Source organism: Corythoichthys intestinalis, chromosome 6, assembly GCF_030265065.1.
Source record: "Corythoichthys intestinalis isolate RoL2023-P3 chromosome 6, ASM3026506v1, whole genome shotgun sequence".
In the NCBI taxonomy this organism is placed as follows: Eukaryota; Metazoa; Chordata; class Actinopteri; order Syngnathiformes; family Syngnathidae; genus Corythoichthys; species Corythoichthys intestinalis.
Genome location: NC_080400.1, coordinates 2,770,919 through 2,791,106, shown reverse-complemented (window position 1 = coordinate 2,791,106; position 20,188 = coordinate 2,770,919). Strand labels below are relative to the sequence as shown.

Genomic DNA, 20,188 nt, shown 5'->3' with positions numbered 1-20,188 from the left:
CTTCTCTAGATTTTAGGTGCCCTCCTGATGATTTTGGAGCATTTCTAGGTCACTTCTTGTTCCTTGGTCACTTCCTGTTTGTTTTGGGGCACGTATGGGTCATTTTCTGTAGATTTTAGGTGTCTTTCTGAAGGTTTTGGAGCATTTCTAGGTCACTGTTTCTTCCTTCGTCACTTCCTGTTGGTTTTGGGGAACTTATGGGTCATTTTCTCTAGATTTTAGCTGACCTTTTGATGGTTTTGGAGCATTTCTAGGTCACATTCACTTCCTGTTGATTTTGGAGCTTTTCCGGGTCACCTCCTGTTTGATTTGGGGCAATTATGGGTCACTCTCTCTATATTTTGTGTCTTTCTGATGGTTTTTGGAGCATTTCTAGGTCACATTTTGTTCTTTGGTCCCTTCGTGTTGATTTTGGGGCTTTTCCAGGTCACTTCCTGTTGGTTTTGGAGCACTTATGGGGCACTTTTCTAGATTTTAGGTGACGTTGATGGTTTTGGAGCATTTCTAGGTCACTTCTTTTACCTCGGTCACTTGCTGTTGATTTTGGGGCTTTTCCGGGCCACTTCCTGTTGGTTTTGGGGCACGTATTGGTCCTTTTTTCTAGATTTTAGGTGTCTTTCTGAAGGTTTTGGAGCATTTCTAGGTCAGTGTTTCTTCCTTGGTCACTTCGTGTTGGTTTTGGGGCACTTATGTGTATTTTTCTCTAGATTTTAGGTTACTTTCTGATGGTTTTGGAGCATTTCTAGGTCACTTCTTGTACCTCGGCCACTTGCTGTTGATTTTGGGGCTTTTGCGGGTCACTTCTTGTTTGTTTTGGGGCACTTCCTGTTGGTTTTGGGCACTTATGGGTCACTTTCTCTATATTTTGTGTCTTTCTGATGGTTTTGGAGCATTTCTAGGTCACATTTTGTTCTTTGGTCACTTCCTGTTGGTTTTGGGGCTCTTATGGGTCACTTTTCTAGATTTTAGGCCACTTTCTGATGGTTTCGTAACATTTCTAGGTCACTTCTTGTTCCTTGGTCACTTCCTTTTGTTATGGAGCTTTACTTGGTCACTTCAAATTGATTTCAAGTCACTTTCTGCTGGTTTTGTCTGTCACCATAGCCGGAACTGAAACATAATCCTTCAATTCAGTCCAAGTGAGAACTAATTTGGGAGTAAGACAAGTTGGGGATAACAGAATACAGTATGTGCCCGCCGTCACTGTCATCGCACACAAAAGACGGCAATAAGACACCTTCCTGGGTTATTTCTGTGACACCCTAGGTGTTATTCTGCGCCTCACTTGTAGAAAGAGAGCGGCCACCTTGCACCGCTGACGGGAATCGCATCAAAAACATTTTGTTTTTGTATTTCGAGTGGAACCGCTGAGCTGCTTTTCTACTTTTGGCGGTTGGCTTCAAGTCACGTCGGAGGCCCGTCGGGAAGAAGCGCTTGCGACCACCCTCTGCGTCGGCTGTCATTATAATGTCAAGGCAAAAGCTACCTGGGTTGCTTGTTTACGCTAGGAAATCACAATAGAAGAAGCGTTCTCTTCAGAGCGCGAGTGGCAACGCACCACTGCATTCTTTCATCTGCTTTGTAGAGCGTTGTTAAATAAAACATTGGAGCGTAATGAGGAGTAGGAGTTGCTTTGTCTTCATTTTAACTATTCAACGTTCGCTCAGGAAACTTATTTAATGTCTTAAACATGTTCTTGCTTTTCATTAGTGGTGCACTGATACTAGTATACATAGTGGAACAGCACTAAAATGTCATCGAAGCAATATGTACTCTTAGAGATATAGATTCCAACTGTCAGTTGCCCTACCCAAGATGGCCGCCAGATACGCACACTGCCGTAAAATGAGAGCTTGTAGCCCATCCTAAGATGGTAGACATCCACTCATGAGGATTTTTGAAGTGGAAGGGTTGGCAGCTAATGAATGAAAGTTGATTTTAAGGGATTCCCACACCACTTTGTGTTCATTGGTTGCTTCCTGTTGATTTTAGGGCTTTTCGATGTCACTTCCTGTGGGGTTTGGAGCACTTATCGGTCACTTTCTGATGGTTTTGGATAATTCCCAGGTCATTTTAGATAATTTCCTGTTGATTTTAGGGCATTCCCATTGAGTTTGGGGCTTTTCCATGTCACTTACTGTTGGTTTTGGGACACTTACAGGTCACTTCCTGTTGGTTTTTCATCACCTCCAATACATTTTTCGGCATTCCGGGTCACTTCCCGCACATTTAATTTACTTTTTTGTCTTCATTTCAATTTTTATTGCTTGTTAATTCCCGGCTCTCAGGACTGAACTGCTCTTTATTCGGCCATAAAGTAGCTTTTTTGTTAGAAGCCCAAAAGCACCTTGGGTACCACATGAATAATCCAGCAGGGCTTCTGTTGGCTCGCATTGTGTGTGACGGCGATGGCGTCCTCCGGGGATTTTCTGTCTGAGCTCTGATGATGACGCCGACTTTGTTGGCGTGCCGCGCACGTATTTCGACGCTCGCGCTGTCGGCGCGTCAGAGCGGCTCCGCCGCAGGCCTAGCGCCAACGCCAACATTTTTCCGCTACGCCTCACTTTGCTCTTACCTGCGTCTCACTTTGTTCTCTTGCAAAATTAGACTGACCGCAAAAAAGAGGAATCTGTCACAGTCCTCGGCTGTTTATTCACATCATTTGATAGATTAATCGATGAATTCATGAATTGTACTTGCAGGCCACTGCGGGAAAACCTTCGCTATCCTCCAAAGATTCCTCAGCGGCGACGTCCCGGACACTCAGTGGCTCCTCATCGTCGACGACGACACGCTAATCAGGTGGTACAATTATGAGTCATATTCATGCCATTTGTATGTTTATATTGCCAAAACAATGTAAAACTTATGTCGATATTTTATATGTCTATGGTGGTTAACACCGTGAAAAGACCTGTTCCGCTAATGTGATTTATGGCCAGCAGATGGCGACATTTTGCACTAGGTTGTAACATTTCGGAATACCACATGCCTGCATATGCCATAGTAGTACTACCAATCGGCCTCAAGATGTCCCTATAACAACTCCATAGTTAGCTAATTGGCGCCCCCTGCCAACCCTGTGTGAGTAATGCATGCACAAGAATTAAAAATAGCAACACATATAATCCACATAGACAACGTAGTTCGTTCCAATATCAGTATTATTTCATTTATTGATGGTAACTTTGCAAGTAATGCAAAAGCTAGCAAGTGGCGTAAAAGTTGTATGCAGTTTTGGCCAAAAATTTCCCTATTGATTTCAATGGCAGAAATAATTCCGGGGCAAAAACTTATAAAAAAATATATATATCTACATTAGCACACCCAAAAACATCTCTCTATTGTTGGTTGTGATTGTAACTTAAATATTTTTTTCATAAAAGTCCATTGACATTCAACTGGCCAATGCCATAGACGCCCAAGTAGGCCCCATTCCAATGAATGGCCATAAACGTCCATGACAATAACAGTCCATGTATGCCGATGCCATTAACGCCCATGAATATTAATATTATCGACAGCCTGCTAATCTGTAATCAACAGGAAGTGACCCATTATCGCCAGGAAGTGACCCCAGATTTGTCCCCAAATCAAAAGAAAGTGACCCCGACTTAGTATCAAAAGGAAGTGACCCAGAAATGCTTCAAATTCAATAGGAAGTGACCCAGTGTATACAGGAAGTGAATCTGAAATGCCCCCAAATCAATCCGTAGTGACCCCGAAATGTCCCTTAATCAACAGGAAATGACCTGTTACCAATGAAAGTGACCCCTAAATTCCCCCAAATCATCAGGAAGTGACCCTGAAATGCTGCCAAATGAACAGGAAGTGACGCACTACCGACAGGAAATGCCCCTGAATTTCCCCCAAATCAACAGGGAGTGACCCCTGCTTATTATCAAAAAGAAGCGACCCAGAAATGCTTCAAAATCAATAGGAAGTGACACAGAATGCCTCTAAAATCAACAGGAAGTGAACCAAAATGCCTAAAAAATCAACAGGAAGTGAACCAAAATGCCTAAAAAATCAACAGGAAGTGACACAGAATGCCTCTAAAAATCAGCAGGAAGTGAACCAAAATGCCTAAAAAATCAACAGGAAGTGACCGAGAATGCCTAAAAAAATCAACAGGAAGTGACCTGGAATGCCTCAAAATCAACAGGAAGTGACCCTGGAATGCCTCAAAATCAACAGGAAGTGACCCTGGATTGCCTCAAAATCAACAAGAAGTGACCCAAAATGCCTCTAAAATCAACAGGAAGTGACCCTGGATTGCCTCAAAATCAACAAGAAGTGACCCAAAATGCCTCTAAAATCAACAGGAAGTGACCAAGAAGCCCTCAAAATCAAAAGGAAGTGAACCAGAATGCCCCAAAAAAATCAACAGGATGTGACCCTGGATTGCCTCAAAATCATTAGGAAGTGACGCAATATCAACTGCAAATGACCCAGAATGCCTCATAATCAATAGAATAGTGATCCAAAATCAACAGGAAGTGAACAAGAATGCCTCAAAATCAACAGGAAGTGACCCAATATCAACTGGAAGTGACACAGAATGCCTCAAAATCAACAGGAAGTGAACTAGAATGCCTAAAAAAAATCAACAGGAAGTGACCCAGAATGCCTCAAAATTAACCAGAAGTGACCCAATTTCAACAGGAAGTGTCCCAGAATGCCTCAAAACCAACAGGAAGCAAACCAGAATGGCTAAAAAAAATTCAATATCAACAGGAAGTGAACCAGAATGCCTAAAAAAAATCAACAGCAAGTGACCCAGAAATGCCTCAAAATCAACAGGAAGTGACCCAGAATGCCTCAAAATAAGCAGGAGGTGACCCAATATCAACAGGAAGTGACCCAAAATGCCTCAAAATCAACAGGGAGTCCCCTAGAATTCCTCAAAATATACAGGAAGTGATCAGATATCAACAGGAAATGACCCAAAATGCAAAAAAAAAAACAAAAAAAAACAGGAAGTGACCCATAATGCCTCAAAAATCAACAGGAAGTGACCAAAAATGTCTTCAAATTAACCGAAAGTGACACCTAATATGTACAGGAAGTGACCCTGAAATGGCCTAAAATCAACAGGACGTGACTGGGTATCAGTAGTGACCACTAAATGCCTGAAAATCAACAGGAAGTGATCAGATAAACAGCAAGTGACCCAAAATGCCTAAAAAATCCACAGGAAGTGACCAAAAAATGACTTGAAAAACAACAGGAAGTGACCTAAAATATACAGGAAGTGAAACTGAAATGCCCCAGAATCAACAGGACGTGACCTGGTATCAGTAGAGACCACTAAATGCCTTAATATCAACAGGAAGTGATCCTGAAATGCCCCAAAAATAAATAGGAAGTGACCCCAAATTGCACCCAAATCAACAGGAAGTTACACGCTATCAACAGGAAGTGACCCCGAAATGGCCCCAGAACGACAAGTGATATTGGATGTCTCCATTTTAGCAAAAATATGTATGCTACTCTGCTGCTTCTAGAAAGTTTTAGGTTGCAGCACTACTTGATACATTTAACACTTTTGGCAGGGCAATCTTATATCAATGAATGTAAAATATTGTGGTCATTTTTTCCCCCATTAAATTGGCTGATGTGGTTTTCCCCAGCCTACCCAGACTGCGGCGGTTGCTGAGCTGCTACAGCGCCGGGGAAGCCGTGTATCTGGGCGAGCGCTACGGCTACGGCCTCAGCCAGGGAGGCTACAGCTACATCACCGGCGGCGGCGGGTGAGCGAGCGGCGCGCAAATCTGGCGCTTGGAGATAAACCTTCTCACAAACCACGCTCGACGCGGCGGGAGTTTTCATTTGCTTTCCGACGCGGATTAAGAGAGCGCGGCGCCAAGTCGTCATCGCGCGAGTCGGCACTTAGCAGAAACGTGCAATCTAAGAGGATTTTCGTATGCTTTGTATACGGAGCAGAGCTGCGTCTCCCAAATTGAAGGTAAAACGAGAGAGAGAGTCCAATTTGAACCGGGGACAAGGCGGATTTGCTTTAAAAACGAGCTGTTTTTACATTTACAGCACGGACAAAAATGGACAAAAACATACCTGTTCATTTCTAATAGGCAAAATATCTCCTTGATTTCCAATGGCTCAAATCACCATTCATTTCAATAGTAAAAATTTCCATTTACGCCTGTTGATTTCTAGCCCAAGTGACCTGAAATCAACAGGAAGTGACCCTGCATTGCTCCCAAATTAAAAGGAAGTGACCCAATATATACAGGAAGTGAACCTGAAATTCCCCCCAAATCAAAAGGAAGTCACTCAATATGAAGTGATCCGATATCGACAGGAAGTGAGCCAGAAATGCCTCAAAACCAATAGGATGTGACTAGGGGTGCAACGGTTCAGTTAGCCCACGGTTCGGTTTGAACCTCGGTTTTGGGATCACGGTTTCGGTTTGGTTTCGGTTTGCGTTTTGCGTTTTTTTTTTTAACTGCCTTTATTTTGCTTTTTTAAAAAATGAAATAAACACTTAAAATGTAAACATTTTCAACTGTTAACCCTTTAAGGTCTGGGCCTATTTTGTCTGATTCTGCATGCCTTTGAAGTTGCCTTTATATTTCAAAGAAAGAATTGTTTATGATGGCCTGGTTTGGTCCCTTTTTTTGTGACACCTTGAACTTCATGTCCAAATTGTTGTTTCCTTCACTGATCAATTATAAATCATCATTTTGGGCCCAAAAAGACCAAAAATTCCAAAATCGTTTTGTCAAAATTTTTAATATTGATGTCCAATTGACAACCAAACATGCGTAACGAACCGTTTTGAAACTTTGTAATATTTATTCAATATGTTAGGATGAACATTCAACCAAAAAAATTTTGAATAGATAGTCTTATATTTGACAATTCAACATAAACAACAGGTATAGCCATAGGCGTTTTTTGCCTTTATACATGCTCTAGTCAAAACAGGTTATATAAAGCAGACCTAACAGTGAAAAAATATATACCATCTAACACAAAAAGTGTTTAGAGGCCATCTCTTTATGAGTTTAGGTATTGCGGCCCATCGCCTGATGAAAACTATACACACAATCAAGCTTCTTGAACACACATTTATATACACAAATTGAGAAGATTGATGTGGGAGAAAAAAAAAAAAAATATATATATATATATATAACATTGGGGGAAAAAAAGCATTTTCAAAAATATTTACAATAAACAAGTTAAAATTTTTTCAGTCATGCCACTCCGAAAAGCAGTTTCGTCCTGGAATTAGACACGGCTACATCACACAGCTCACACTTCCATGGGGTGTCGGTCCTCTTTCCACCCTTCCATTTTCATTTCACTTTACTTTCATTGTCACTATAAATGTACATGAAAATAAGTCAGTATTTATGAAAATAATAAAGTATAAAATAAAAAAATATATAGCAATAAATAATAATGGAAATCTATATGTATGACAATAGAAAGAATACCAAAGCTGAATATGTGCTACATCCCTAATCTTCATATAGAAAGAAGAACACCACAAATGATAAATTCCTGCCTGGGATACCCACAGTGCACGTACGACTTTGATCTGATATGCACATTTTATTATTATATACACAAACACACACTTATATTGCATCAAAATTAACTTTGTCTTGCAATATCAAAAGAAACTTTCAAAAGAAACGTTTTCAGCATGAAAAAAAAGAGTGAGTTGGTTTACCTCTGCTCGTCGATGGCGTCACCCACGTGTTCAAATCCGTCACTATCTTCACTCGAGGACTCTTCCGAAGAAGACGATGATGACGAATTTGGACCATCCTCTTTTTTCAAGTTGATCAGAAGCACAATTGCTTGCGCTAAATTCAGTTTTCCGTTCATTGTCAAAGTCACACAAAGTCGCTGCTCGATCCAAACGGCCGTCGCTCGCCACCTCGCTGCTTCAGAACACTCCTCCCTCTCGTTCGGTTGAACCTCGCACCGCAGTTATATTTATAAAAAAAAAAAAAAACACACATTTTGTGCTTCCACTGTGACTTCGAAAGGGTTCGTTTGATTTGTGTTTTTTTCATGGAGCTTCCGTTTTGAAAAAGGACTAGAAATGATGGAAATATAGACATAAACAAATGATCCATGCAGCGTTTTAATGTTTTTTTGAGAGGACAATAAAACTATAAAACTTAAATGACAATATCTCACGTTCTAGTTGGTGGATTGACTTCAAATAATAACGAGAGTAAACCGCAACTTCCGCACTTTAAAACGAGACCAACCAACGGCATGTGGGTGATGTAATTAAAACGTGAGGGCGCTTCAAAGACTACGTGCGCTGAGGACGCGCCGGCGCGTCCTTCGACTCTCAAGGGTTAAATTGCCTCTTAGCTCTTTGGCAAGTGTAGTGACTGACTACTGAAATACACACACAGTAGTAAAAAAGTTACTTGGCAAAGTAACTGGTGATACCTTTCATGTTTTTTTTTTCATTAAAAAAAACCAAAAACCAACAAACCCAAAAACATAGTAACCTTTGCTATGTTTGGAGGTCATTTAATGTTAAGGTTGATAAAATTGCTCCCGTTTTTGCCTTAGTTCCCTTCTGTCTACTTTCGACATGTGAAAATTTCAGAACTGTTTCATCCTTTAAAGATAGACTCAAGTCAAGATTTTGCCGATTTAGGAGTATTTTGGATAAAAAGTTGCTTAGGTTCGCTCGGAAGGTTTACTACAACAGAGCCTTTCTGAGAAGTTTACTGCTCTAAAATGGCGGCTGTTTACTAACGCTACCGTGTGTCATTTCGGATGTAGTTCTATATGCATTAGTTATCTAGGCGTAGATTGTATGATGTCGGCCACAGTCAGGAAATATTGGAGCCGCCTAGCATCGCGTTTGCTACAAACCAAACGCGTGACCAAATCCAAACGGATAAAAAAAAAAAAAAAACGCAATGCACGAAAAACGTACAGATTTTGAACGTAACGTACGGCGTACACATTTAAAAATCAGTGCTCACTTGTACAAATAACGCCGAGACCATAAAACTTGGCAGGTATGAATTATAGTGGACCGTTACAGTTAGGTAGTAGCACTCTGTAGCACGGGACGTCCAACTATCAGCGGTCAGGGCGAAACTACCGTATTTTTCGGACTACAATCCAGCCATAAAATGCCCAACGAAGAGAAAAAAAACATATACAAGTCGCACCGGAGTATAAGTCGAATTTTTGGGGGAAATTTACTTGATAAAATTCAACACATAGAACAGACATGTCATCTTGAAAGGCAATTTAATATAAAAATACAATAGAGAACAACATGCTAAATAAATGTGCAGTGTACAGTACATGAACAACGAAATGTGAATATACTGTCCTACGCTACGGCCTGTCCTGGCTATACAGCGAACTCGCAAAAGACAATGCTGGACGTCCGTATAATTTTCTGAATCAATTTGGTCCTCGATAGAAAACAGGTTCGCATCAACGTAAATAAATGATAATTAGGTACTATTAGTAATAAGTAACAGGTTAGCATGCGTTCGCTATCATTAGCACATCGTTCAAACAACCACACAACTGGCTCTAAGTGTCCGATCGCGGGTGGAAAACACACAACAACAACAGAAAAGATGATACATGCAGGCGTTGCCTCTGTAGAGATGATTTAAAAGCATAAACAATGAAAGTAGGTTCGCATCCGTCTATTCTCTCTAGCTAACTCACTCACTCACTCACTCAGAGCTACGTAGCTGTCAGTCTTCTTCTGGCGTGTCACGTAAACAAGTGCGAGTGCGCCCTCACGTGGGCGTGAAAGCGTCACAAACTAAATGCATCCATTTCAAGATAAAAAAAGTCAATAATACAATTGAACATACACTGCCAAAGGCAGAACGCGAACGTGGCCATAGCTATAAAGAGTTATTCAGATAACTATAGCATAAGAACATGCTAACAACTTTACAAAACCATCAGTGTCACTGCAAAACACCAAAATAACATGTGAAATTATATCATAATGTGTTAATAATTCCACACATAAGTCGCTCCTGAGTATAAGTCGCACCCCCAGCCAAAATATGAAAAAAAAATGCGACTTATAGTCCGAAAAATACGGTATGTGCTTTCGCGAAATCATCTTCAATGGCTTTGCGTGCCATTTCATAAATGTCGGGGATTATGTTGTTGGCGAAATATGTCCGCGAGGGAACAATATAACGCGGGTCAAGCGTTGCAATTAAATTAACTAACCACGGAATATGGTTGCATGTCTTTTGCAATGCACATCCCCACTGCGTGGGTTATTTTCTTGTGTTTTTCTGACCTGATATTGTTAGGCTTTTGGCTCTTCTATAGACCCGTGTGTTTTCACTGGTGTCATCTTCGGGGTTGTCCTGCTCTGAGAAAGCGATGTCTGTGGGTGATGCCGGCTGAGGTGCCCAAGTCATGTTAGAAGTGTTAGCGTTAGCATAGGGAACAGGCGCTAAGCAATGCTTGCAAATTGTTTTATTTTTTTTCAATATTTTCTCTCCGTCTGCATTGTAGTCCACGGGGAAACTGAAATGTTGCCACACCGCAGATTTGAAAGAAGCCGGTGCCTGTTCAAAAATCGGTCTGTCGACTCCTCCACTCGCCATAACTTTTTTTGTTTTCTGTCTTGTTTCACTTTCACCTCGCTCGTAAGCGAGAGTGGGCGTTACTCGGCTCCTATTACACAGGTGCTTGACAGCGATTGGACATTTACTCGCGGGGCGGGAATTTCTCCACAGCCGCGCTTCACGTCACACACAGGCACACAGAGTTTGACCAATTCATTCCACAAGCGTTCGGAATAAATTAGTGTCATTGCAAAACCAAAAAGGCGCGGTTCATAAAGGCGTATTGAACCGTACAGGGCGAACCGTACGGTTCGGTTTTGAACCGCAAACCGTTGCACTGCTAGAAGTGACCCTGGTTTGGATCACAATCAACAGGAAGTAATCCAATATGAACAGGAAGTGACCCAGAAGTGCCTCAAAATGAACAGGAAGTGACCCAATAAACAAGAAGTGACCCAGAAATGCCTCAAAATCAACAAGAAGTGACCCTGGTTTGGATCACAATCAACAGGAAGTAATCCAATATGAACAGGAAGTGACCCAAAAGTTCCTCAAAATCAACAAGAAGTGACCCAATAAACACGAAGTGACCAAGAAATGCCTCAAAATCAACAGGAAGTGACACTGGTTTGCCTCAAAATCAACAGGAAGTTATCCAATATGAACAGGAAGTGACCCAGAAAGTCTTCAAAATCTACAAATAGTGAACCCGAAATGCCTCAAAGTCAACAGAAAGTGACCCAGAATGCCTCAAAATCAATAGGAAGTGATCAAATATAAACAGCAAGTGATCGAGAATGCCTCAAAAAACATCAGGAGGAGACCCAGAATGCCTCAAAATCAACAGGAAGTGACCCATAATGCCTTTAAATCAATAGGAAGTGATCTGATAAACAGCTGGGAACCAGAAATTCCTCAAAATCAACAGGAAGTGACCCAGAATGCCTCAAATATCAACAGGAAGTGGTCCGGTAAACAGGAAGTGACCCAGGAATTCCTTAAAATCAACAGGAAGTGATCCAATAAACAGGAAGTGATCTAGAATGCCTCAAAAGCAACAGGAAGTGACCCAAAAATTCCTCAAAATCAACAGGAAGTGATCTGATTAACAGGAAGTGTCCCAGAATGCCTCAATAGTAACAGGAAGTGACCCAGAAATTCCTCAAAATCAACAGGAAGTTACCCCATTTTAACAGAAAGTGACCCAAAAATGCCTCAAAATCAACAGCAAGTGATCCAAAATGCCTCAAAATCAACAGGAAGTGATTTCATGAACAGGAAGTGACCCAAAATTCCTCAAAATCAACAGGAAGTGACCCAATTTCAACAGGAAGTGACCTAGACTGCCTCAAAAGCAATAGGAATTGACCCAAAAATTCCTCAAAATCAACAGGAAGTGATCAGATAAACAGGAAGTGACCCAAGAAACACCTCAAAATCAACAGGAAATGACTTGGAATGCCTCAAAATCAATAGGAAGTGACCCAAAAAATTCCTCAAAATCAATAGGAAGTGACCCAAAAATTCCTCAAAATCAACAAGAAGTGATCCAACAAACAGAAAGTGACACAGAAATTCCTCAAAATCAATAGGAAGTGACCTAGAAAGCCTCAAAAGCAACATGAAGTGACCCAGAATGCCTCAAAATCAACAGAAAGTGACCCAGAATGCCTCAAAATCAACAGGAAGTGATCTAGAATGCCGCAAAAGGAAGTGACCCAAAAATTCTTCAAAATCAACAGGAAGTGATCCAATAAACAGGAAGTGACCCAGAAATTCTTCAAAATCAACAGGAAGTGATCTGATCTACAGGAAGTGACCTAGAATGCCTCAAAAGCAATAGGAAGTGATCCAGAAATTCCTCAAAATCAACAGGAAGTGATCCAATAAACAGGAAGTGACCCAGAAATTCTTCAAAATCAACAGGAAGTGATCTGATCTACAGGAAAGTGACCTAGAATGCCTCAAAAGCAATAGGAAGTGATCCAGAAATTCCTCAAAATCAACAGGAAGTGATCCGACAAACAGGAAGTGACACAGAAATTCCTCAAAATCAATAGGAAGTGACCCCATTTTAACAGGAAGTGACCCAGGATGCCACAAAATCAACAGGAAGTGACCTAGAATGCCTCAAAAGCAACATGAAGTGACCCAGAATGCCTCATAATCAACAGGAAGTGATCCAATAAACAGGAAGTGACCCAGAAATTCCTCAAAATCAACCGGAAGTGATCTGATCTACAGGAAGTGACCTAGAATGCCTCAAAAGCAATAGGAAGTGATCCAGAAATTCCTCTAAATCAATAGGAAGTGATCTGATAAACAGGAAGCGACCCAAGAAACGCCTTGAAATCAACAGGAAATGACCTGGAATGCCTCAAAATCAATAGGAAGTGACCCAAAAAATTCCTCAAAATCAACAGGAAGTGACCCAAAAAATTCTTCAAAATCAACAGAAAGTGATCCGACAAACAGAGAGTGACCCAGAAATTCCTCAAAATCAGCAGGAAGTGACCCCATTTTAAAAGGAAGTGACCCAGAATGCCTCAAAATCAACAGGAAGTGACCCAGGATGCCACAAAATCAACAGGAAGTCACCCAGAATACCTCAAAATCAACAGGAAATGACCCAAAAGGCCTCAAAATCAACAAAGTGATTCGATATACAGGAAGTGACCCAAAAATGCCTCAAAATCAACAGGAAGTGATTTCATGAACAGGAAACGACCCAAAATGCCTCAAAATCATCAGGAAGTGACCCAATTTTAACAGGAAGTGACCCAGAATGCCTCAAAATCAACAGGAAATGACCCAAAAATGCCTCCAAATCAACAGGAAGTGATCCGATAGACAGGAAGTGACCCAAAAATACCTCAAAATCAACAGGAAGTGACCCAAAAATGCCTCAAAATCAACAGGAAGTGATTTCATGAACAGGAAGTGACCCATACTGCCTCAAAATCAACAGGAAGTGACCCAATTTTAACAGGAAGTGATCCAGAATGCCTCAAAATCAACAGAAAGACCCAGAATGCCACAAAATCGAAGTGACCCAGAATGCCTCAAAATCAACAGGAAATGACCCAAAAATGCCTCAAAATCAACAGAAAGTGCTTTGTTAAACAGGAAATGACCCCAAAACGCCTCAAAATCAACAGGAAGTGACCCAATTTCAACAGGAAGTGACCCAGAATGCCTCAAAATCAACAGGTAGTGACTGAAAAAAGCCTAAAAAGCCAACAGGAAGTGATCTGATAAACAGAAAGTGGCCCGAGAAATGCCTCAAAATCAACAGGAAATCACCCAATTTCAACAGGAAGTGACCCGGTACACCAACCATCCCAATTTAAAGAATGAAGCTAGTACAAAATGTTGCCCTCTGTGCCACAACACTGAATTTTAGGGCTCCCCCGCCTGCAAATTAGCAATTTAACCACTGCTTAAAGGTACGCACACCTGATTATAAATGTCCAATGAATGAAATAGGTGGATTTGCCTTAGCTTCATGAAGTTCCTTCAACACTCCCTCCCAATGTTTAGTCTCAGCAATGTTTTAAGGAAAAAAAAATAAAGCTTTCTTTTCACTGGCATACCAAACTTTTTGTGCAGCATGGTGTTTAGCCGGGAGGCAGTGGCGCGCCTCCTCCGGAGCGGCTGCAAATGCTACAGCGACGACGCGCCGGACGACATGGTGCTGGGAATGTGCCTCAATGCTCTGGACATACCCGCCACGCACAGCCCGCTTTTCCATCAGGTGACCGGCACCAACTTCTCAGTTACTTAACTCCTTGCCTGCCATTGACAACAATAGACGGCTACGCTAAGGAAGCAAATCTGTGCTAGCAGAGTTTGAATTTTTAGTTGCAAAAAAATTCAGTCATAAAATTGTTCAGTGGCAAAAAAAATATTCTGTCACCCCAAAATATTCTGTTGCAACATCCGGGTTATCCGGAATAAGCAAAAAAATTGGCCAAAAAATCAGTCGCAAAAAATTTAGTCTAATAAAAATCGGTCCCCAAAAAAATCCCGTCACAAAAAAAGTAGTCCAAAAAAAAAAAAAAAAAAAAATCTGTTGAAAAATTCAGTCGCAAAAAAATATAGCAAAAAACTTTGAGTCAAAAAAATTCAGTTGCAAAAAATTTTTTGTTACAATAAATTTGGTCCCAAAAATACAGTCAGAAAATTAAGTCGCAAAAAGAATTGTAACAAAAGATGTAGTTGCAAAAAAAAAATCAGTCAGAAAAAAAATGTATAGCGAAAAAATAAATTAAAAAATACAGTCAAAAATTTTGTCACAAAAAAAATGTAGTTGCAAGAAAAAAAAACATTCAGAAAATTGTGTCACAAAAAAAATATGGAGAAAAAGAATTAGTCATAAAACGTTTGTCAAAGAAAAAAACAGTCTAAAAAAAAAAATATTGAGCTAAAAAAATCAGTTACAAAAAAAATTTTTGTTACAAATATGTTTGGTCGGAAAAATGAAGTCAAAACATTCTGTCACAAAAAAAAAAACAAAAAAAAAAACTAATTTTTATTAATTCAGCCCCAAAAAAATTTTTTTTCAAAATATGAGTCACTAAAAACACAACTTCCAGTCTAAACAATTCAGTCGCAAAAGAGATTCTGTCACCAAAAAAATGTAGTTGTAAGAAAAAAATCAGTCATAAAAAATCAGTCACAAAAAATGTATGGCCCCAAATTTTTTTTTTCTAATTTAGTCACAAAAATCCGGTCAAAAAAAATATTTGCTCACAAACATTTAGTTAAAAAAATTCAGTCGCAAAAAAATATTGTATAAAAAATTTTGTCACAAAAAAATTTTGTCACAAGCAAAAATCAGTTGCAAAAAAAAATTGTCACATAAAATGTAGTTGTAAAAAAAAATCAGTCACAAAAAATTGTCATTAAAAAAAAATCCAGAAAAGTCAGAAAAATCCAGTCCCCCAAAAATTATTTGGTCCCAAAAATGCAGTGAAAAAAGTTTTTGACACACAAAAAAATGTAGTAGCCCGCAAGAATCAGTCGAAAAATTCAGTCGCAAATAAATGTATAACATTAACAGTCCAAAAAATTAAGTCTAAAAAAATTGTTCTCATGAAAAATCAGTCGCAAAAAAAAAATTGTCAAAAATTCAATCGCAAAATTCACTCACAAAAAGAAAAACTAAAATCGGTTGCAAAAAATATTGGATACAAAAAATTTGGTTGCAAAATAAAGTTTAAAAAAAAAAAAAGTCTCATAGAAAGAATTTGTCATAAAAAAATCTGTCCTAAAAACATGCATTTGCAAAAAATAAAAATTGTCATAAAAAAAACCTCATTTTTATTAATTCAGTCAAAAGAAAAAAGAAAAAAAATTCCAAAATTATGAGTCACAAAAAACACAACTTTCAGTCCAAAAAATTCAGTCGCAAAAGAGATTCTGTCACCAAAAAAATGTAGTTGTAAGAAAAAAATCAGTCACAAAAAATGTGTGGCCCGAAAAAAAATGTTTTTTTTTATTTAGTCACAAAAATTTAGTCAAAAAAATTCAATCGCAAAAAATATTGTATAAAAAATTTTGTCACAAAAAAATTTAGTCGCAAGCAAGAATCAGTTGCAAAAAATATTATCACAAAAAAAGTAGTTGTAAAAAAAAAATCAGTCACAAAAATGTATAGCCAAAAAACATTTTCATTAAAAAAATAGTCAAAAATTAGGTCGCAAAAAAATTAACTATTAGTCACAAAAATGCAGCAAAAAAAATGTTGACACACAAACAATGTAGTAGCCGGAAAGAATCAGTCGAAAAATTCAGTCGCAAATAAATGTATAACATTAACAGTCCAAAAACTCAAGTCCAAAAAAAAAAAGTTGTCGCAAAAAATGTATAGCAAAAAAAATTGTCGTCAAAAATTCAATCGCATAATTCAGTCACAAAAAAAACAACCTAAAAATAAGTTGCAAAAAAAAAATTGTCACAAAAAAATGTGGTCGCAAAAATATAGTTTGGAGAAAAAAAAAAAAAAAAAGTCACATAAAAATTTGTCATAAAAAAAAATTTGTCCTAAAAACAGTCGCAAAAAATATTGTGATTTAAAAAAAATCTTTTTTATTAATTAAAATTAAAAAAAAAAAAACAATATCCAAAATTACGAGTCACAAAAAACCCAACTTCCAGTGAATGAGAGTCAATTGAATTTGTTCCGTTCCGCCGTTTCACAAGAACATAAGCTCAATAGTGGAGGCGTTTTGAAAATGCGGCCTATGGCTTCCAGGCCCGACCGGAGGACTACGCGGCGGAGCTGCTGGCTCACCAGGTGCCCATTTCTTTCCACAAACACTGGAACGTGGACCCCGTAGCGGTTTTCCACAAATGGCTGCGTGAAGACGAGCGCAAGAGGAGCTCGGGCGACAAAACCGAGTTGTGAACTGAAAAACGGAATGAACTTACTTGCATGTGAGGAATTATTTATATGAATATGATGCAAGCAACCTCTGTATTGTTCACAAGATGCCACTCATGCTTAAATGTCTATTTTCAAATAAATGGAGACTTTTTATTGTAAACAAAGTCCCGTGCTGTTTTTACATTGATTTAAGTTTTGTTTTACTTTAAATGGATCACATTTTTATTGGTTCAGTTCAAAAAGATAATAGGGAAGATTTGATTTTTTTTTCATTACTCCCATTCGAGATGAATGAAAATTATAAATAATAAAAAAAAAAGGTCAATGTTTTATTTGTATTTGTTTGGATTTATAAAATAATAATTAGCAGTAAAGTATATATTTTTTTATACTTTTTATCCTTGCTTTTTTTTTTTTTTTGCTCCCATTTACGCTGATTTTGATATAATTTTGTTTTTAAATCCCTTCAAGTTAAAAATCCGATTTGTCCTTTAATTTTCTTTATATGTTTTTTAACTCTAGGATTTTTTAAAATTCTTTTTTTAAATGTGAAAATTCGGTCAATAGTTTTTTTGTACTTAATTATTGGGTTATTATTCAATCAGGAAAAGCTTGCGGCAATTTAAATGTTTGGTTTGATTAATTTTAAATTATATTTTACAACAACAACAAAAAAAGTATATTTTGAAAATTATTTTGGAAAAAAAAAAAGTTAACTCCAATTTGGGATTTAAAAAAAAATATTTGTATATATATATATATATTTAAAAAAAAAAAAAAAACAGTCAATATATATTTTTTTTGTATTTTTTAATAGGGGGTAAACTTAAATGCAGTATATAATTTTCTTTTTTTTCATAAAATTTGCAGCCATTTAAATGTTTTTGTTAAATTTGTATATTTATTATTTCATTTATTTATTTGTATATTTTTGTATATTCATTTATTTTTATAATATCTTATGTAATCATATTTTGTTAAAATAATATAAATATGAAATTATTTTTTACAATTATATTTTGTATAATATTTTTATATTGTCTTAATTTTGTTATTTCATATACAGTACTAAACATGAATATTTTTATATTATAAAAAGGTAAGTATGTTCATTTTGAATTTGATGAATTTTTTAAAACATTTATATAAATTGATATAATTTTAAATAATATATTCATATTTGATATTTTGCTAATTTTATATTTATATTATTTTTCTCATAATTTTATATAAAATATTTATATTTTGTTAATTTTGTTCTATTTTATATAAAGTAGTAAACATGAAAAAATATTTTAAAAAATGTAATTAAAACAGGTAAACATGTTCATTTTTAATTTGATGAATTTTTTAAACATTTATATAAATGTATATATATAGCCTATATATATATCAGGTATTTTATAATATTTTATATTTGTGTATTTCCCCAAAAATAGTTAATATTAATACATTACTTTTTTAAAAAAAATCAATTTAAAATAATATAAGTCCTTTCTTTTTTTTTTTTTTTTGTAAAAAAAAAAAGATTTTGAAAAATTCTCATATTTATCTTTCTCATTAAAAGCAGCTTATCATCTTTATAAATAATCAAAACTCATTATTCTCAAACATCTGCGTTTCCAAGATGGCCAAACGGTTTGGACGTATATCGCCGTCGATGGCGGCGTACGAGTCGACCGTACGCCGATTCGCGTGAAAAATTCAAAGGTGTCGCGTATGGCTTGGTAAAGCATCCGTCATCCTGTTTGTTATTCCGTTGATTGACTGCTTGCGCCTCAAGCATCTTATTATGCGAAGGTCAATCCATTTGTTCCACTGCATCTTAAATGATGAATGCTCGCCGTATCCGCGAGGCAAACGGTATCGAGTTTTTTTTTTCTTGACATCACTTTGCTGCACTAAAGTTGAGCAACTCAACAGCCTTGAGATATAAATTGAACTCCATCTTCACTTAATAGTCAAAAGGTCTTGCTTTCCAAGTTTTTAGAAAAGAACAGTAATGGTTACAGATATGTACTTGCTAGCTATACTTGTTAGCAATGCGATACATCACAAAAAACGTTCAAAAATGAATAATGTCATTAAAATTGTGCTCAAACCCGACGTGTTTTTTTTTTTCTCATCTCGTTATAACATGTATTTTTAGAACTAGTATTAGTATACTTGTACAATAGTAGTATTATAACATTTTTGTAGCTACATGTTGCATTTTGTTCAGGCAGTAACATAAGCACATTCCTATCATTTTCTTAAAAAAATAGCCATAGAATTCTCAACACTGTTGGCCTCAAGAACCCTTGAGAGCAAATGAACCACCATGAAGCTTCATTGCTTCAAGACGCTTCATCTGGCCTTCACTGCTACTTTTAGAGATACAGAATATGCTTCCACCTGCTGTCGACACTGTTATTATACAACATATTTACACTCGTGTCTCATGCCTCCCAGCATGCAATGCGCCTGTACCGATTTAAATGTGCATGTTCTATGCTACTTATTTCTTACGTATATTTTCTTACCTATTATAATTTTTTTAAATATTTCCATTTGTATTTTTCTTTTTTTTTTTACTACTATTATTACTTGTATTATATGAGTATACTCATATAATACAAGTAGACTAGTATAATACAAGTATTATAGTACTTATATACTTGTATTCTAGTATTACAACATTGATGTACCTATATAATTAGTTGCGTTTTGTTCATATAGTAATATTCCTATCATTTTCTTAAACAAATAGCCATAGAATTCTCAACATTGTTGGCCTCTATAACCCTTGAGAGCAAATGAACCGCCATGAAGCTTCATTGGTTGAAGAAGCTTCATTTGGCCATCACTGCTACTTTTAGAGATTAAAAACACCTCTGCTGCCACCTGCTGTCAACACTGTTATCATACAACATATTTTCGTCTCATGCCTCTCAGCATGCAATGCGCTCGTACCGATTTAAATGTGCATGTTCTATGCTAATTATTTCTAATGTATATTTTAAAGCATCTTTATTATTTTTTAAATTTAGTTTTTTCTATTTTTCTATTTTTCATTTTTTTAACTATGATTATTACTTGTATTATAACTTGTATTATATTAGTATACTCATATATTACAAGTATTATAGCGCTAGTATACTTGTATTCTAGTATTACAACATTGATGTACCTATATAATTAGTTGCGTTTTGTTCATATAGTAATATTCCTATCATTTTGTTAAATAGCT

The 20,188-nt window shown here is 37.2% G+C and overlaps 1 protein-coding gene across 3 annotated transcripts in view; it reads left to right on the top strand.

Annotated features, from left to right (window-relative positions):
* Positions 1–17,164, top strand: part of LOC130917260 (beta-1,3-glucosyltransferase-like) — a 133,759-nt gene extending 116,595 nt beyond the window's left edge. For all 3 annotated transcript variants that reach the window (XM_057838483.1, XM_057838484.1, XM_057838485.1), the window contains exons 13-16: positions 2,703–2,802; positions 5,634–5,753; positions 14,181–14,325; positions 16,828–17,164. In XM_057838483.1, the coding sequence (XP_057694466.1) occupies positions 2,703–2,802; positions 5,634–5,753; positions 14,181–14,325; positions 16,828–16,980 (518 nt within the window). In that variant the 3' untranslated portion in view covers positions 16,981–17,164. The remainder of the gene's footprint in view (positions 1–2,702; positions 2,803–5,633; positions 5,754–14,180; positions 14,326–16,827) is intronic.
* The last annotated feature ends 3,024 nt before the right edge of the window (positions 17,165–20,188 follow it).